At 42.9% G+C, this 14,006-nt stretch overlaps 2 protein-coding genes across 3 annotated transcripts in view; one reads left to right on the top strand and one right to left on the bottom strand.

Annotated features, from left to right (window-relative positions):
* The window catches only part of WASHC5 (WASH complex subunit 5), a 59,368-nt gene extending 46,115 nt beyond the window's left edge, over nucleotides 1-13,253 (bottom strand). The window contains exons 1-7 of one of the 2 annotated variants that reach the window (XM_082719711.1): nucleotides 13,052-13,253; nucleotides 7,499-7,808; nucleotides 6,888-7,033; nucleotides 5,823-5,907; nucleotides 5,124-5,224; nucleotides 2,917-3,109; nucleotides 244-396 (exon numbers count right to left, since the gene is read on the bottom strand). In XM_082719711.1, coding sequence (XP_082575837.1) covers nucleotides 244-396; nucleotides 2,917-3,109; nucleotides 5,124-5,224; nucleotides 5,823-5,907; nucleotides 6,888-7,033; nucleotides 7,499-7,684 — 864 coding nt within the window. In that variant the 5' untranslated portion in view covers nucleotides 7,685-7,808; nucleotides 13,052-13,253. The remainder of the gene's footprint in view (nucleotides 1-243; nucleotides 397-2,916; nucleotides 3,110-5,123; nucleotides 5,225-5,822; nucleotides 5,908-6,887; nucleotides 7,034-7,498; nucleotides 7,809-13,051) is intronic. The other variant, XM_082719712.1, reaches the window with a different exon arrangement.
* Nucleotides 13,254-13,255: 2 nt separating this feature from the next.
* Nucleotides 13,256-14,006, top strand: part of NSMCE2 (NSE2 (MMS21) homolog, SMC5-SMC6 complex SUMO ligase) — a 214,032-nt gene continuing 213,281 nt past the window's right edge. Inside the window, 1 exon segment of the mRNA XM_082719719.1 lies at nucleotides 13,256-13,396. The gene's annotated coding sequence lies outside the window, so the exon portion shown is untranslated.

Genomic DNA, 14,006 nt, shown 5'->3' with positions numbered 1-14,006 from the left:
TTACCTTGACAGTATCATTTTAAGAAAAAAAAAACTGTTCTTCAGAAGTTTTCCTGACTTATTCCTTCATGTTATCATTTCTAAGATTCTCAACATACCTATAGCAATTTTAGCTAAGTGACTGTATGTCTCATTATTTACAACATTACGACCTCTTTTGGCTAAAGGCTGAAAGAACAGAAAATCGGTTCCCTAACAAGGTTATTACAGAGGAAAAAAAATAAGACTGATAGTAATACTTGCCCAATTATCTGGAAAGTATTTGTCCACAATCTCTCTCATCTTTGCCTGGTGCGTGTGAAGGATGGAAGGTTCGAAGTAGAGGATCACGTACAGCATGGCGGCTTGAGTTGCCAAGGCCGTGCTGCGGTGCTCGGGCAAAGGGTATGCAGAGACCTGCGAAGCACACAACCCCGCAAAGAGGCAGCAGTCGGTGACATCTGAATTCATGCGTGTGCCAGGTAAGCAACCAGGTTCTAGGACGGCCATCTCCCAACAGGGGTCCCTGGGCCCTGGGAGCAATTCTCAGAGGGCAGCAGTGCGAGGAATACCGTGTAACCAGGGCCTGCCTTCTTACTGCTAATCTTCCTTCCCACCCCTGACTCTGCTGCAATTTGAAGTCTTTTCCTCAAAAAAATAAAAAACAAAAAAACAGAAAACAAGAAAAAGAAACGAAACTGTTTGAGCCCCCGTGTCCTGACAGTTGTCCACTTCTGTGTCTATCACAGACATCTCTCGGTGCTGACAGACCCCAAACCCTGCCACCATTTTCTCACTTCCCAGTTGACCCTACAGCTCACTGAAGCTTGGCCTGCCCTAGCCTCTGGAGTCTCTTCAAGTCACTCATCACCTCACAATCCCTCCATTCAATGGCCTCTTTTTCACACTCTCACTTCGCTTCTCTCCTAGTTTCCCAGACTCTCTCTTGTCGCCCTGCTTTGCTGGGTGTTCTCCATCTGCCTGCCTTTTAGGTGCTGGTGTTTCCTAGGGCTCCACTGCCTCATGGGTTACAAACCTAGCTGCCCAGAGTACCTACCACTTCAAGGACTACAAACAGAAAAGGAGGACACTGCGACAGGGGCAGACACAGCAATGTCGTAGGGAACCTGCAGGCAGGAATGTGGCCCGGCCTCAGGAAGCTGAGAACCAGAAAGCCTTCACTTATTGTCCCCGCTCTCTCTCCCCAGACTGTTCTTACACAGGACAGAACGAGGCTACCCCAGACTCCAAATTTTGCATGTTGCGAGTAAAGCCATATCAGACATTGTTTCTTGGGCCCAATTCCAAGTTACCTGGCGAAAGGGAACTTGGTCCATCTTGGGTCAAGCATCTTAAACACCCCCTCCCCGCCACCAATCAGCCATGACCAGGGATGGGGGAGGTACAGGGCAGAGTGGGGTGGGCACATGGCACAACCCCAGTGTAAGCCGTTAATAAAGGTCAAGGGGCAAGGAGAAAACGCAAACACACTGCCTTGACACATGGACCACATACGAGGCAGAAGGGGTAAAGACAGACAGTGAAGCAGTGTGGTCTTCGGAGTCATACAGACCTGAGTTCAAATTATGGTTCTGCTACCTATTTACATGAGCTTGTGAAAGGCACTAAACTCCCTAAGCCATATTTTTCTCAACAGCAACATGAGGACAATGTTACCCACTTTGTAGGACTGTTCTGAGGAAAGAGAAAATGGTTTATGAGAAAACCTACTAGGAGTCTGGTTGATACTGAATTCTCAATAAATGTCGAAAGATATTATAAAGACCTAGTATCTGCAGGTAGCTTTTGATTTTGAACTCTTAAAAAACCCACAAAAACGTCTTTTAATTTATACTGAACATATTCATAAAGGAAACTAGCAGGATACCTGTACACAGCAGCTGTGCTGTGTAATAAATGATACCCAGTTATTACAGGTCTAATTCTTATTCTAGGAAGAAAAATATATAATACATAAAATTATGTGGGTTTTTTGGTTTTTGTTTTTTTAAAGATTTTACTTTGGAGGCATCTGGGTGGCTCAGTTGGTTAACTGTCTGCCTTAGGCTCAGGTCACGATCCTGGAGTCCCTTGATCGAGTCCTGCATTGGGCGCCCAGCTCAGCAGGGAGTCTGTTTCCCCCTAGTGACCCTCTCCTCTCTCATACTCTCTCTCTCTGAAATAAATAAATAAAATAAGATAAAATAAAAAAAGGTTTTACTTTGAAGTAATCTCTACACCCCATGTGGGGCTTGAACTCACAACCCTGAGGTCAAGAGTTGCACGCTCTACCATCTGAGCCAGCCAGGTGACTCTAAAATTACATTTTCTTTAGGAAAATGAAGTCAAAGATAATTTTCTTTGGTATCCTCTTAAGTGAATGATACACACACTCGGGAGAAAAGTGAGGCAAATTGCAAATGCTACAGGTCTTCAGAGCTCTGCGCAGGCTGTCTTCTTGCCTGGACCTGCCCTCGTGCCTCTTTCGCCACCCACAGTAATCTGGCTGCCCCTGTTGTATGCTGTATGGTCCCTTCTACTACTCACCTTACTCTGCTATAATTCCTTTAGTTACCCATCTTCTTCCTTCAGCTACAAGCTCGTTATGGGCAGGGACCATGGCCTGCCTTCATCAGCAATGGATGCCAGCAGCCAGCTCGTAATACACACTCAATAACTCTTTCTTGAATGAATGACTGCCAAGAATGCATCTTTTTTTCCAAATACAGATCAAATGCCATCTTCCCCCTGAAATCTCTAATTCTGCCCAAATTATTGTCCCCATTTTCTTTACCGTCCCATTGTACAGCTTCCCAAATTTGAAATTTTTTAGCTACTTTTATTCTTTTGAGGAAGAAGGAAGGGAAGGAATCATTTGAAGAGGAAAGCAAAATCCATCTATGAAACTACTAAGATCTTGATAGATTGAATGCCCACCTGGTTATAAATATCATCAGATCTCAGTCGGCCTATGACCATACTGATGAAGGCTTCATTGATAGGCACTCTCTGGAAATAACTCTCAGGGTAGTTGGGTGGTCTTTTGGCTCCTGGTTGACTGGAATAACCTGTACTTCGGAGCAGCTTACAAATATCATCCATATTTGAATCAGCAGAAGATCGAGCGGCACTGAGCCATGTTCACAATGGGAAATAAAGGGCCAGACAAACGGCATATATTAGAAACTCAAAAGCCAAAAAGAAAAGCAGAATTTCATTATAAGCTGACTTACGTGGTTTCAGATAAGATTTCTGGTCAATTTCTGTCCCTAAGAGTCACAATTACGTTTTCAAAAAGCCTGTTACAGCACATACATAAAATGAGTTCTTATACGTATATATAGTCAGTTCTATGTTAAAATCCACAATCCCTTTTCTAAAATCTGGATACAGCATTTTCCAAATATAAGAAGTTAGCAGGGCATATATGGTGATACTCTACTGGGTCTCAACTGGCATCACACGATCAGCAAATCTGTATTTCTGCAGTAAGATTTATGAATAGTCATGCAAGTGAGATCAGTGAGGACTACTGATAGCCTTGGGTCTGCTCTGCTAAGGTTTTTGACTCCAGATGATTTCAGGTTAGATCAGCTTTGCTGCCAAATGAGTTACTTTGTGCACGTATATGTGTATACACATGCATATATTTTTTTCAGAGTCGCAGATAAAGATTTCAAAGTCGCAGATAAAGAACATGAACCAGCACCCACATTTTGTAAGTTAGAAAATAGTTTTAAAAGATGATGTCAACTTAGTGTGGGGCATGCAATAACTGGTTCTTTCTTGGCAAGGTGCACCTTCTACAGAGATTTAGTCAAAACACCTCTGGTTTTCAGGGGGGTGTGGAGTAGTAATCCCTCAGAGAGACCTAAAGAATCTAAGACTTGAAGACGACCTCCTATTTGATGTAAAAATCTCCTTCCCCACAACTCTGCTTTACATCTGTTCGGTGTCATTTCAGTAATGGATCCGTACATTCTAATGAATTAGCTGTTGTACCCAAACGGACAAAGCTGGATTGTTAGAGCTGGGCTTGATAAACCTTTTTTTTTTCTTTCTTTCTTTTTTATTTTTCTTTTCACTTCTTCTTGATGTTATTTACTGTTTTTGTTTTTCCAGGCACTTTGGGAAATATGGGCAAGGCCACTCAAAGTTCATTTTAAAAGACATGGATGTTAAAACAGCTTGTGGTCAAACTGCTGTGAATGAATCACGCGCTCCTCACATATGCATGAAGCCAAAGCAAACAGGGTAGCTGAGTAGCCTGAGGGGAATGTCAGGCTGAGGCGGTCCCAGCTCCTGCTGAAGATACAATGTCTCCAGCGATCCCTCTCTGTTGAGGATCTGTCCCTTTGCCCTATTTATTTTACCTTAATTTCTACGTTTAAGAATGTTCACTCTAATCTGTGCCATCTTTTAACTCAGGTTCTTGATTCCTGCTTATCATCTGTTTCTTCCCTGAATGATGACTATTTTTAACATTGACCTTGAATCCAAGTTTTGACTCATTAATTTAACAAACTGAAACCCACGCAGTAAATACTGGAATAACAGAGCTTTGAGGTGGCTTTTGATTTAAAGACCCAACTTCTTGACGTTGCAGCTCAATACAAACATACAAAACACATGACTATGATACGTGCTGTTGCTGTGTGTGTGTATAAATTCACTTCCTAACCTGGACTGATACCTTTCCAAAGTCATGAACCTAAAAATGACAACAGAAAACATACTTGTTTCCTTACATCTGCCCAGGAGTAATATTTAAAAGCTTAAAAAAAAAAAAAAAGGTATTCATTAGACTTCCAAAATTCCCAAATTTATCTATCTTTAAGATAAAGAAACTTCAGATTCCTTATTTATTTTTTTTTAAGCTGAGGTACCATCATGGACATGATAATCTGTATATCTCTAATAATTTACAGTATCTAGCTCTTTTATATGTAATATATGTAGATTATGTGACATATAGTCTATTATTATGATGATGTAAAATATAGAGTAATCATTACAGTTCTATACTATGTTCAGAACATTCTAGATCATATTGCTGCTGTTCCCAGTATAAGTAGTTTGGAAACCTTCAGTGCATTTTACCAATAGCAAAGCTTTGGGAGGATGCAGTCCTAGCCCCAGGATACCTGTATCGATAGTAAGACACCAGCATTCTCTCTCTGACTTCTCCTTCAATCTTTTGGTCGATGACCAGCAGCATAACTCCATATAAGTACAGTGCTTCACACTACGAAGACAGGAAGAAGGTGGCCAAACTCAAAGGAGTATACATTCTTACGGAATAAGGTCGATGAGGGTTAATTAAAAAGAATCACTTTGTTCCCTTTCCTCCTGAAAGCTTTATATTACAGGGAGAATGCAGGTTTCCCCAAAGGGTTCTCAACTTCTGTACAGAATGGGCTTTGAAAAGTGTATGTGCAATAAATTTTAATTCGCAGTGATTACCTTTCAGGTGGCCTACTTTAGATATTTGGCTAGGGACCCCAAAAGGAGTCCCCCTAAATCCTTTACATATTTAACAAACATTTTTAAAATGATTATTACGTACTACTTTCTAAAGCTAGATGTCTGAGATGCGAAAGAGAAAGAAGATAAGACTGTTACACTGAGGAAGTTCATAACCTCCACGTGAGTTCTACTCACTTGTAATTCTGTTCGATCTGCTATGTTCTAAGTTCAGATACTGTTGACTAGAAGATAACTGTCAGTTTATTTTGCTTCTCTTTAAAGAAGGGTACTTTGCATGTCTTTGGGACTTAAGGGAAAAAAGTGATGCTAAGCTGGACATTCTCGACTTTCTATTTTAAATGGTTACTATTACTTACTAGAAGTTGTTTTCCATCTTCATTGAGAAGCACAGTTTCTAAAGTTTGCTGAATATAAACACCTTCATTGAGATCATCTAGATATCTAGAAATGAAACCCCAGAGCAAGTTATTCATTCTAATGAAAACTTGAACACCTTTGAAGAAGGAATGTAAAGATTTTTTAAAAGATGAGGCAAGATACCAGGCCTCCTGGCCTTCAAATAGTCTGTGGCCCTTCGTGCTCTTAAGAATGAACTTGTGAGCTGGAACTCATAGTCATTTCGGGCCACAGGCTGCTAACACTGGCTACTCCGAGTAGTCCCTAGCCTTAATTTATGAATTACAAATATCTTAGGAGTCACGCTATAAAAACATGGAGTAGTTAGTTTAAAGCTAATGAATAGTGAATTCTTAAGGGCTGAAACGAAGAGAATACTGTGTAGTTAGGGATAAGAAGGAAGTTATGGTTACCAAGCCTATAAAAATATGTTCCTTTCTCTCCACTTTTCATATATAAGACATTAAAATATGGTCATAAACTACAGGATTGAAAGCTACATGACGTAATACAGGAAACTGTTTGATGGTTGCCAGAAGGGAAAGGAATGGGGGGGCATGGGCAAAGTGGGTGAGGGGAGTGGGAGGTACAGGCTTCTAGTTAGGGAATGAGTAAGTCATGGGGGTGAATAGTACAGCACGGGGAATGTAGCAATGGTAGTGATACACTGCATGGGCACAGAGAGTAGCTGCACTTGCAGGGAGCAGAGCAAACAGAGTTATCAAATCACTGGGCTGTACTACGGATACTAATGAAACACTGTGTGTCAACTATATGTCAATGAAAATAAAGCAAGCAAGCCGTATGACAGCACAAAGCACAATTCTTATACTACTTCACAAGAGCAGGAAAAGCACGATAAAACTCTAAAATACTTCAGATGACCAGTGCCACAGGAAGGAAAGACAATTATGTATGGGAGAGGTGGGAAGAGGGTATGATAACTGAGAAAGATGCCCATTTTCTAGCATGTCCCTTTCCCACTCTTTACTATCAGAATAAGCTATTGCTGAAGTAATCAATACCTGTTTAAGTCTACAATATATTTATGCACACTTTGAAATGCTAAATAAAATCTGGTCACAATTTCTATGTTGTTTTCACGAAATTCTTCATCTAAATCCTGTAGCTCTGGCTTAGCTTCCAGCTTGCTTTCCCATAATTCTGGACCCTGAGAAGAAAAACACATTTATGTGAAATGGCAATAAAAGCATACTTGTGGGTAAAATTTCTAAATAGCCTTTTAAAAATCTGCTCTTCTGCCTTCAAAGGGATATCAAAAATTGAAAGCAGAGCAACAGAAAGTAATGAAGAAAACAGAAGCCTAGATGCAAAATCCTTTGAAAGAAATGAACTTGAACTGTAACCATGATTTGCATGCTTTTACGTGTGGGGTACTTGGTTGTGAAGTACATTATACCAAAGTTATCTTTTTAAAAGTTTGATTATATTAGGGCTTCCGCACGATGCATTTATATTATTTTCCAGTTAGTTTGCTGATACTAAATTTGGTTTAAAAGCTTTCCTCTTTAACTCTTTCTCCATAATTACTTCACCTTTCAGTATCTCATGGTTCCCAGGGAAAGCATGCTTTTACAGACAATATGGTGGTAAAAATGCGATGGAGGAAGATTACCTTAAAATAGCTGAAATCAAATATGATATCTCCATATTTCTGTTGATCGGCTCGGTCTCTGTATCTGAACACAGCGGGAATAAACTCAGAAAGCCTCAAAAGTTCAGCAATGATGGCGTTGCCACAGGAAACAATCCTGAGGATTGCCTGGCCACAGAGGTTGTTCTCAGCTAGAAAGTCCAACATGATGGGGAGGATGTACTCTATTCAGGGCCTGGCTGGTAGGAATGTTTCACGGGCTCAGAGCTGGCGTCTATAAATCACGAGATGAATCCAGGTCTGTTGACAATTGGCTGCTCCATTAAAAAACCTGTATCCCAAAAGAAAAGTATAAAAACCTCTATTTGTAAAGGGAGTGCATGTAACATATCCGTAAGATTTTCCTCCCTAACCCACTTAAGAGAAATTAAAACAAACAAGAGGGGTGCCTGGGTGACTCAGTCAGGTAAGTGCCTGCCTTCGGCTCAAGTCATGATGCCAGGGTCCTGGGATCGAGCCCCACATCGGGCTCCCTGCTCAGCAGGGAGTCTGCTTTTCCTTCTCCCTTCCCTGTCCCCCACCCTCAGCTCATGCTCTCTCTCTCAAATAATTAATCGTAAAAAAAAAAAAAAAGAATGAGTTCCGATATGAGGGGAGGGCATTTATCCTCCTCCACTCTTCTACTTTTCCATGTTGAGGGACTTTGCTCAATGTACACTCAGCCTTTTTCTTGATCCCTTATCCACTTCTCCCCATGAGAAAAGACCTGATGAAGCTGATCCCTGAGCTTGAGAGGACCCACTGAGCATTTGTGCTACCAATGTGCCCTAAACTGGGCACTGATTATTACGTTTTCCTTGCAGGAGTTGTTCTACCTTTGCTTACACTTGTTTTACCTTTGGAAAAAGAGAATTATGTCTTCAGATCCACCAGAATTAGGAAAGAGAACAACTTTTAAAAATGTTTTTCTCATATGTCAGGTAGAGGAGGCTAACATACGCCCGAGGAATACTACTGAGTGACTTTAAAGTAAGGGCAAATATTTTGGTCTAAGCTGTGGAAAAGTTTTGATTAGAAAGGTATCTCGGAATGGTACCATTAAAACTTATGAAAGTAAGTTTCACACATAACAAAATTTAGGGTAAAATATATTCTAATTCAAGGAAAAAACCAAGAATGAGTCAAAAGTTGATTTCACCATTTGATAATACAGTATCTTTTACTCCATGGTTGACTCTCATAGCACGATCTTAGAAAAAGATAATTTTTGTAAAAAAATGTTCAAGATAGCATTCACTTTCCCAAAGTCTTCTCCCAACTCTTTTTCAAATCATTATCTTTGGAAATGTTCATTTTGTCATCATCTTTTTTGTATTTCTCTCCTCTAACTGTTAATTTAGCTAGGTCACTGTGGTCAACTTCAGGGAAGCCTCAATTATTTTTCAGCTTCATGAAGGCCTGTGTACTTCTCAGGATTTGCACTTGCATTTTGTACTGGTACTGTGTTCTATCAACATGACATTAAGATGACTGACCAACAAAAATATAGGAATTCAACCTACTAGACCCTTTAGGACACAAATATCTGAGTAAGAAGAAATAAGATTCTAAGTGGTCAACTCATTACAATTTTTATATCAATGCCAACTTTTATGTTCATATGTAATCCAGCTGCAGGGACTCAAATAGGGAAAAATGAAATAATGAGGACTTCATTGCACACAAAACCAGATGTGGAAAGACTTTTTTGACAGGAGGGGGGCTTCCTCTGCAGTCCTAGCAAAACATTCCCCAACCCCTGTCACATATGTTCAAAGTTTGCTCATGTTGAGCTACCTACTATAGTTATCTAGTACCTGAAAGCTTTGTATAACACTTAAAGGTTTTCTTTCTCCCTTCTGTAAGTCTCTTATTATTGATTCAATACTTAGGAATGTTTTAATTTACTGGGAGGCTGTTGGCTCTCCAACAAGAACGTCCTCCCGCCTTTTCCTTTCTTCCTATAGAGGAGGAAACAAGTGGGTCCTTATTTTCCCAAAGCCCCTGAAAGTAGGTTAGACATGTGACTCAATTTCGGCCAATGAGATGTAAGAAGTCTATGGTAGGCCTTATGGGAAATGTAGTCTTTTTCCTCTTGCTACAAGGAAAGAAGCATGAAGAGAAATTCCTCTTTTTCCTCTGGCTAAGGCCTCTCTTTCTTGCCTTTGAATGTGGTCCAATGAACACATCTTGCCTGACAAAGCAAGGTCACGGGGTGACAAGCCTAAAAGAAAAAAAGGCAAGAACCTGCTCGTGGTGGTTTGGAAGAAGAGAAAGAATCTAAATTCTTGTTAATGTTCTTGACTTGCTGATTCAACTGTGGCACTACCGACCTCTGCGATCCTTGTGAAATGAACTATTTTTATGGGTTATCTACTGCTAGTTGCCTTTTGGATTCTAACAGGTGGAAGCATTGACATAGACTCATTCATTCAACAAATATGCACCCAGTGCCTCCCAGGTGTCAAGCATGGTTTTAGGACCTGAGGATACTGCAGCGACCAGAACTAAATTCTTGCTCGCATAAAGCCTACATACTACTGGGAGTGGGGCAGAGATAATAAATAAATGCATTATGTATCAGGCTGTGATCACTGCTGTGAAGAACTGCATGATAAAGAAATGGAGTGTGGGCTGTTTTACAAAGTTTGTCAAAGCCTGTCTGGTCAGATATTTGAGCAGGGACCAGAAGGAAATGAGGAAGCAAGCAGGAAGGGTATTTGAGTGTGGTGAGCAGCCCCTAGCGCAATGACCTCCACCTCCTTGTTCATGCCCTGGGTGGGCCCCTTTCCTTGAGTGTGACTTACTGACTCCTAAGGAACAGAATAAGGCAGATAAGAAAGATACAACTTCTGAGATTAGATCACCAAAAAATGGTGACTTCTGGCTGGGGCATCCTCCCTAGTTTGTTTGTTCTGGAGGAAGGAAGCTGTCATGTTGTGAGAGAGCCCAGTGATGAGAGAGTGAGAGGCCTGCCAACAACCACTTGAATGAGCTTGAACACGGACCCCCCTTCAGAACTCCAGCTGAGTCTTCAGATAAGATGACAGCTTCTATTCACTGCCAGACTAAACCTCCCAAGAGCCCCTGAGCCAAAGGCACCTAGCTAAACCACATCACCGATTTCTGACCACAGAAACTATAAGCCAATAGATATTTTCTTTTTGTCTTAAGCCTCTAGGTTTTGGGGTAGTTTGCTATTTTACAATCGGTAATCATCAGGAAGAAAGGCATTCCAAGCAGGTTTACAAGTAAATGCAAAAGCCCCAGGTCAGCCATGTGTTCAGTGTGCTTAAGGAACAGCCAAGTGGCTGATGTGGCTAGTGCAGAGGGAACAAAGGACAGATGTGCAGATCAGAGGAGGTGGATGGGGTTAGTCCAAGAGCAGGGAATGCTGAGAAGCCACTACGGTTGTCTAGAACTTTGTCTCATGAGGGTATCCTTTAGTACACATTAAAGGCATAAATTATTAACAAGTCCTTTCATTTTCTCATGATGTTTACTTGTTAAGCCAAACTGATCTTTAACACACTGAATTTCAGATAATTTCATTTTTTTCATTCCATTTTTTTTTTAAAGTAAACTCTATTCCCAGAGTGGGGTTCGAACTCACCCTGAGGTCAAAAACCACATGCTCTACTGTCTGAGCCAGCCAGGCACCCCAATTTCATCCCATTTTTTGCACTGGAATGGTCTGGCTGAGAAAGTGATACAAGGGAAGGGGGAAAATAATGACAAATGGGAAAAAAAAAGTCACTGAAGTCCTCTGAAGATCCAGGCCTAAGCAGATGAAACTCCAGGACACACTTGTAAGACGAGCAAGCTATGTTTAATTGGATCTCAATACAGGTTAGACAGATTTTGGATCTCAATACAGGATAGACACTGGGACCATGGAGAAAATACCTTAAAGCAAAATAACATTACCTGACTTCTTCCCCTACCCCGCCCCCCAAAAAAAGGACGAACAGATACACTCAGCACCTGCATGCAGACTGTCAGGTTCGCTTAGGCCTGGAATAATGACATAGGTCAAGACTTTTGTTTACCGCTTATTTTAATTCTTAAAACCCTTACACTGTAGGCAACATTCAAAATATTATTTGGTCAGAGTATTTGGTAGATACCCCACTGCTGGTTTAAAAACTTGCCGTAAAGAACAGAACCTAAGAACCAACACTAAAGATGTCTAATGGTGTGGCAGTGATCTCAGAATTTGGTGGCTTTATAGAAGGTGCTAAGACTTAGTTGAGATTTAAAAAAAAAATCACTCTAGAATGAGGTGCAGAAAAACACTATAGGAGAACCTATATTAAATCTTCCATTTAGTGGTTCTCTTGGTTCTAGAGATGAAGAAAATTCATAAAGACCAGTTTTTCTCCATACAGACAGTGTTACTATTTGGCATGAAATGAAATCAGAGAGCCTACTCAATTTCCTACTTTTCTTTTACAAGGCACCCCCAAAAGCAGCCACAACTTATTTTAAAGAATTTGGTATGGAGCTGTGGTTTGCAGTTTGGAAAATGAGCCTAGACAAAGGAGAACATCTTTCAAGAATGCAGCACGGCATCATCTGCCAATTACCCAGTAAGTACAGAACTGAAATCTGAAGGAAATTAAATTGCCCTGGGACAAACCACTGTGTGCCCTACTCAGAGGACAAGAGAAGATAGGTCTATTTTTATCCTTTCATAAAACCTCAGTTCCATAAAGAAGGAAGCACTGGTCTCCACTTATCCATTATCAGGAACAAAATGTAATGGTTGTTTATCAAGATAAACGTGACTGACAACTCTCTTCCAGAAAAGTTCTGAAACAAGCCTGATCACTCTAGTCCCATTCATAAATCCAGGAAAAGACAGGAGATGGAAAAACAGAAGGTGCTCCTGGTTGTGGGGAGAGGCAGAAACACCGCTCCGTCCCTTCTCACGACCCCATCACCTATGTTGGAGGAAACTCCGTGCACCTGGAATCGGGAAATCCGGCTCCATTACGGGCTCCGTGACTTGGTTTATGCTTTCAACCGTCCCTTACACCAGTCAGGACCCTCGGAACTATTTTCCGAAACGCAGAGAACTTTGGCACCAGCATGACACAGGTGAGGGAATTAAGGTGCACAGAGGGAACAATGACTTGCTCAAAAGCACAGCCGACGGCAGAACTAGAATTCAAACTCAGGTCCATCAGACTCTACAGCCCCTCGCCAACCGCTCCGTTTTCTCCACAGAGAATGCAGGAATAACAATGTCTACCCAGCACGGCTCCTAAGAACATGGAATGATCAGATGCGGGCCAAGCCGCTGAGTATCACTTCCCAAAGCCGCCCAGACAGCGTGGAAAATCATTTCCACCGACGTGGAGGTGGAGAGCCTGGACTGCAGCCCCGCCATCGGAGGCCCCTCAGTCCTCCAAACCAGGCTCTGCATCCAGACGGCACCCCACGCCACAAACGTCCCCCCGGCCCGCGCGGCCCTGCCCGGGGCTGGGGAGGGGCAGAGGGACGGAACGCAGAGCGCATCCCGCCCCAACTCACCTGTCACCCGGGCCGCGCCAGTACGCACCTGTGCGGCCGTCGATCGCGGGCGAGGTCGGCACCCGGGTCCCGACCCCTCCCTCTCCGCACGGGTACCCCTCTCTCCGCAGCCCCCGATCGCCAGCCGGCGGGACCCCGGCTTCCGCCTCTGGCTCCCCTGGCGGTCACATGACCAGAGGGCCGGAGAGCGGGGCGGGGCGTCATGTGACCGCTGGCGGGCGACGGCTGATGACGCCCGAGCCCGCGCTCGCAGTTTCAGCGACTGGGGAAGGGAGTTGAGGAAGCAGTTGGGGTCCGGTGTGGACAGTCCGGGTGCAGCGAGACCGAGCTGGGTCGGGCGTCCAGGTAAGGCAGAAGCTCGGGGTGGCGACGGCGAGGGTGGCGGGAAGTGTCTCCTCCCTCTCGGACTCTCCGCGGGTGCCCTGAGCTGGGGTCTGTCCGCCTGGGCTGTGGTCCTGCCTGGCTCTTTGCACGTCGAGCAGGGAGGCTCGGGCAGGCTGCCTCCCTTCCTGAGGCGTCATCTCTCCATCCTTCGATCCGAGTGGGGGGAAGTTCACGAATTATTGATGCAGGGTAATGTGGTTTGAGCTGTCTTCAAAAGCTGGGCCTCGGACAGGTCGTTCAAATAAGCTCTCTGGGCCTCAGTTTCCCTTTTCTCTTCTAGAAATGGTTGAGAACCTTAGCGACAATAAGAGTGAAGCGCCAGGCAGCAGGTTATGGCGCACTGGAGAGGACCTCGGAAAGGTGGTCGCTGTTACTGTGGTGACTCTCCTCGGTTCTTTATCGATTGCCTGTTTTGTGTGGGGAGCTGTCTGCTGTGGAACGTGTCAGAGTTCTAGTATAATAAGCTGGGTGAAGAGTGACGGCCAGTCATGTGAACAAATGATTGTGATGAGTTTTACTGAGTTTTATAAAGAAGTGTGTGTGTGTGTGTGTGTGTGTGTGTGTAAGGGAG

The sequence above is a fragment of the Mustela nivalis genome (assembly GCF_964662115.1).
Source record: "Mustela nivalis genome assembly, chromosome: 2".
Lineage (NCBI taxonomy): Eukaryota > Metazoa > Chordata > Mammalia > Carnivora > Mustelidae > Mustela > Mustela nivalis.
Note: the sequence above shows the minus strand (reverse complement) of the source record. Positions and strands in the feature narration are given on the sequence as shown.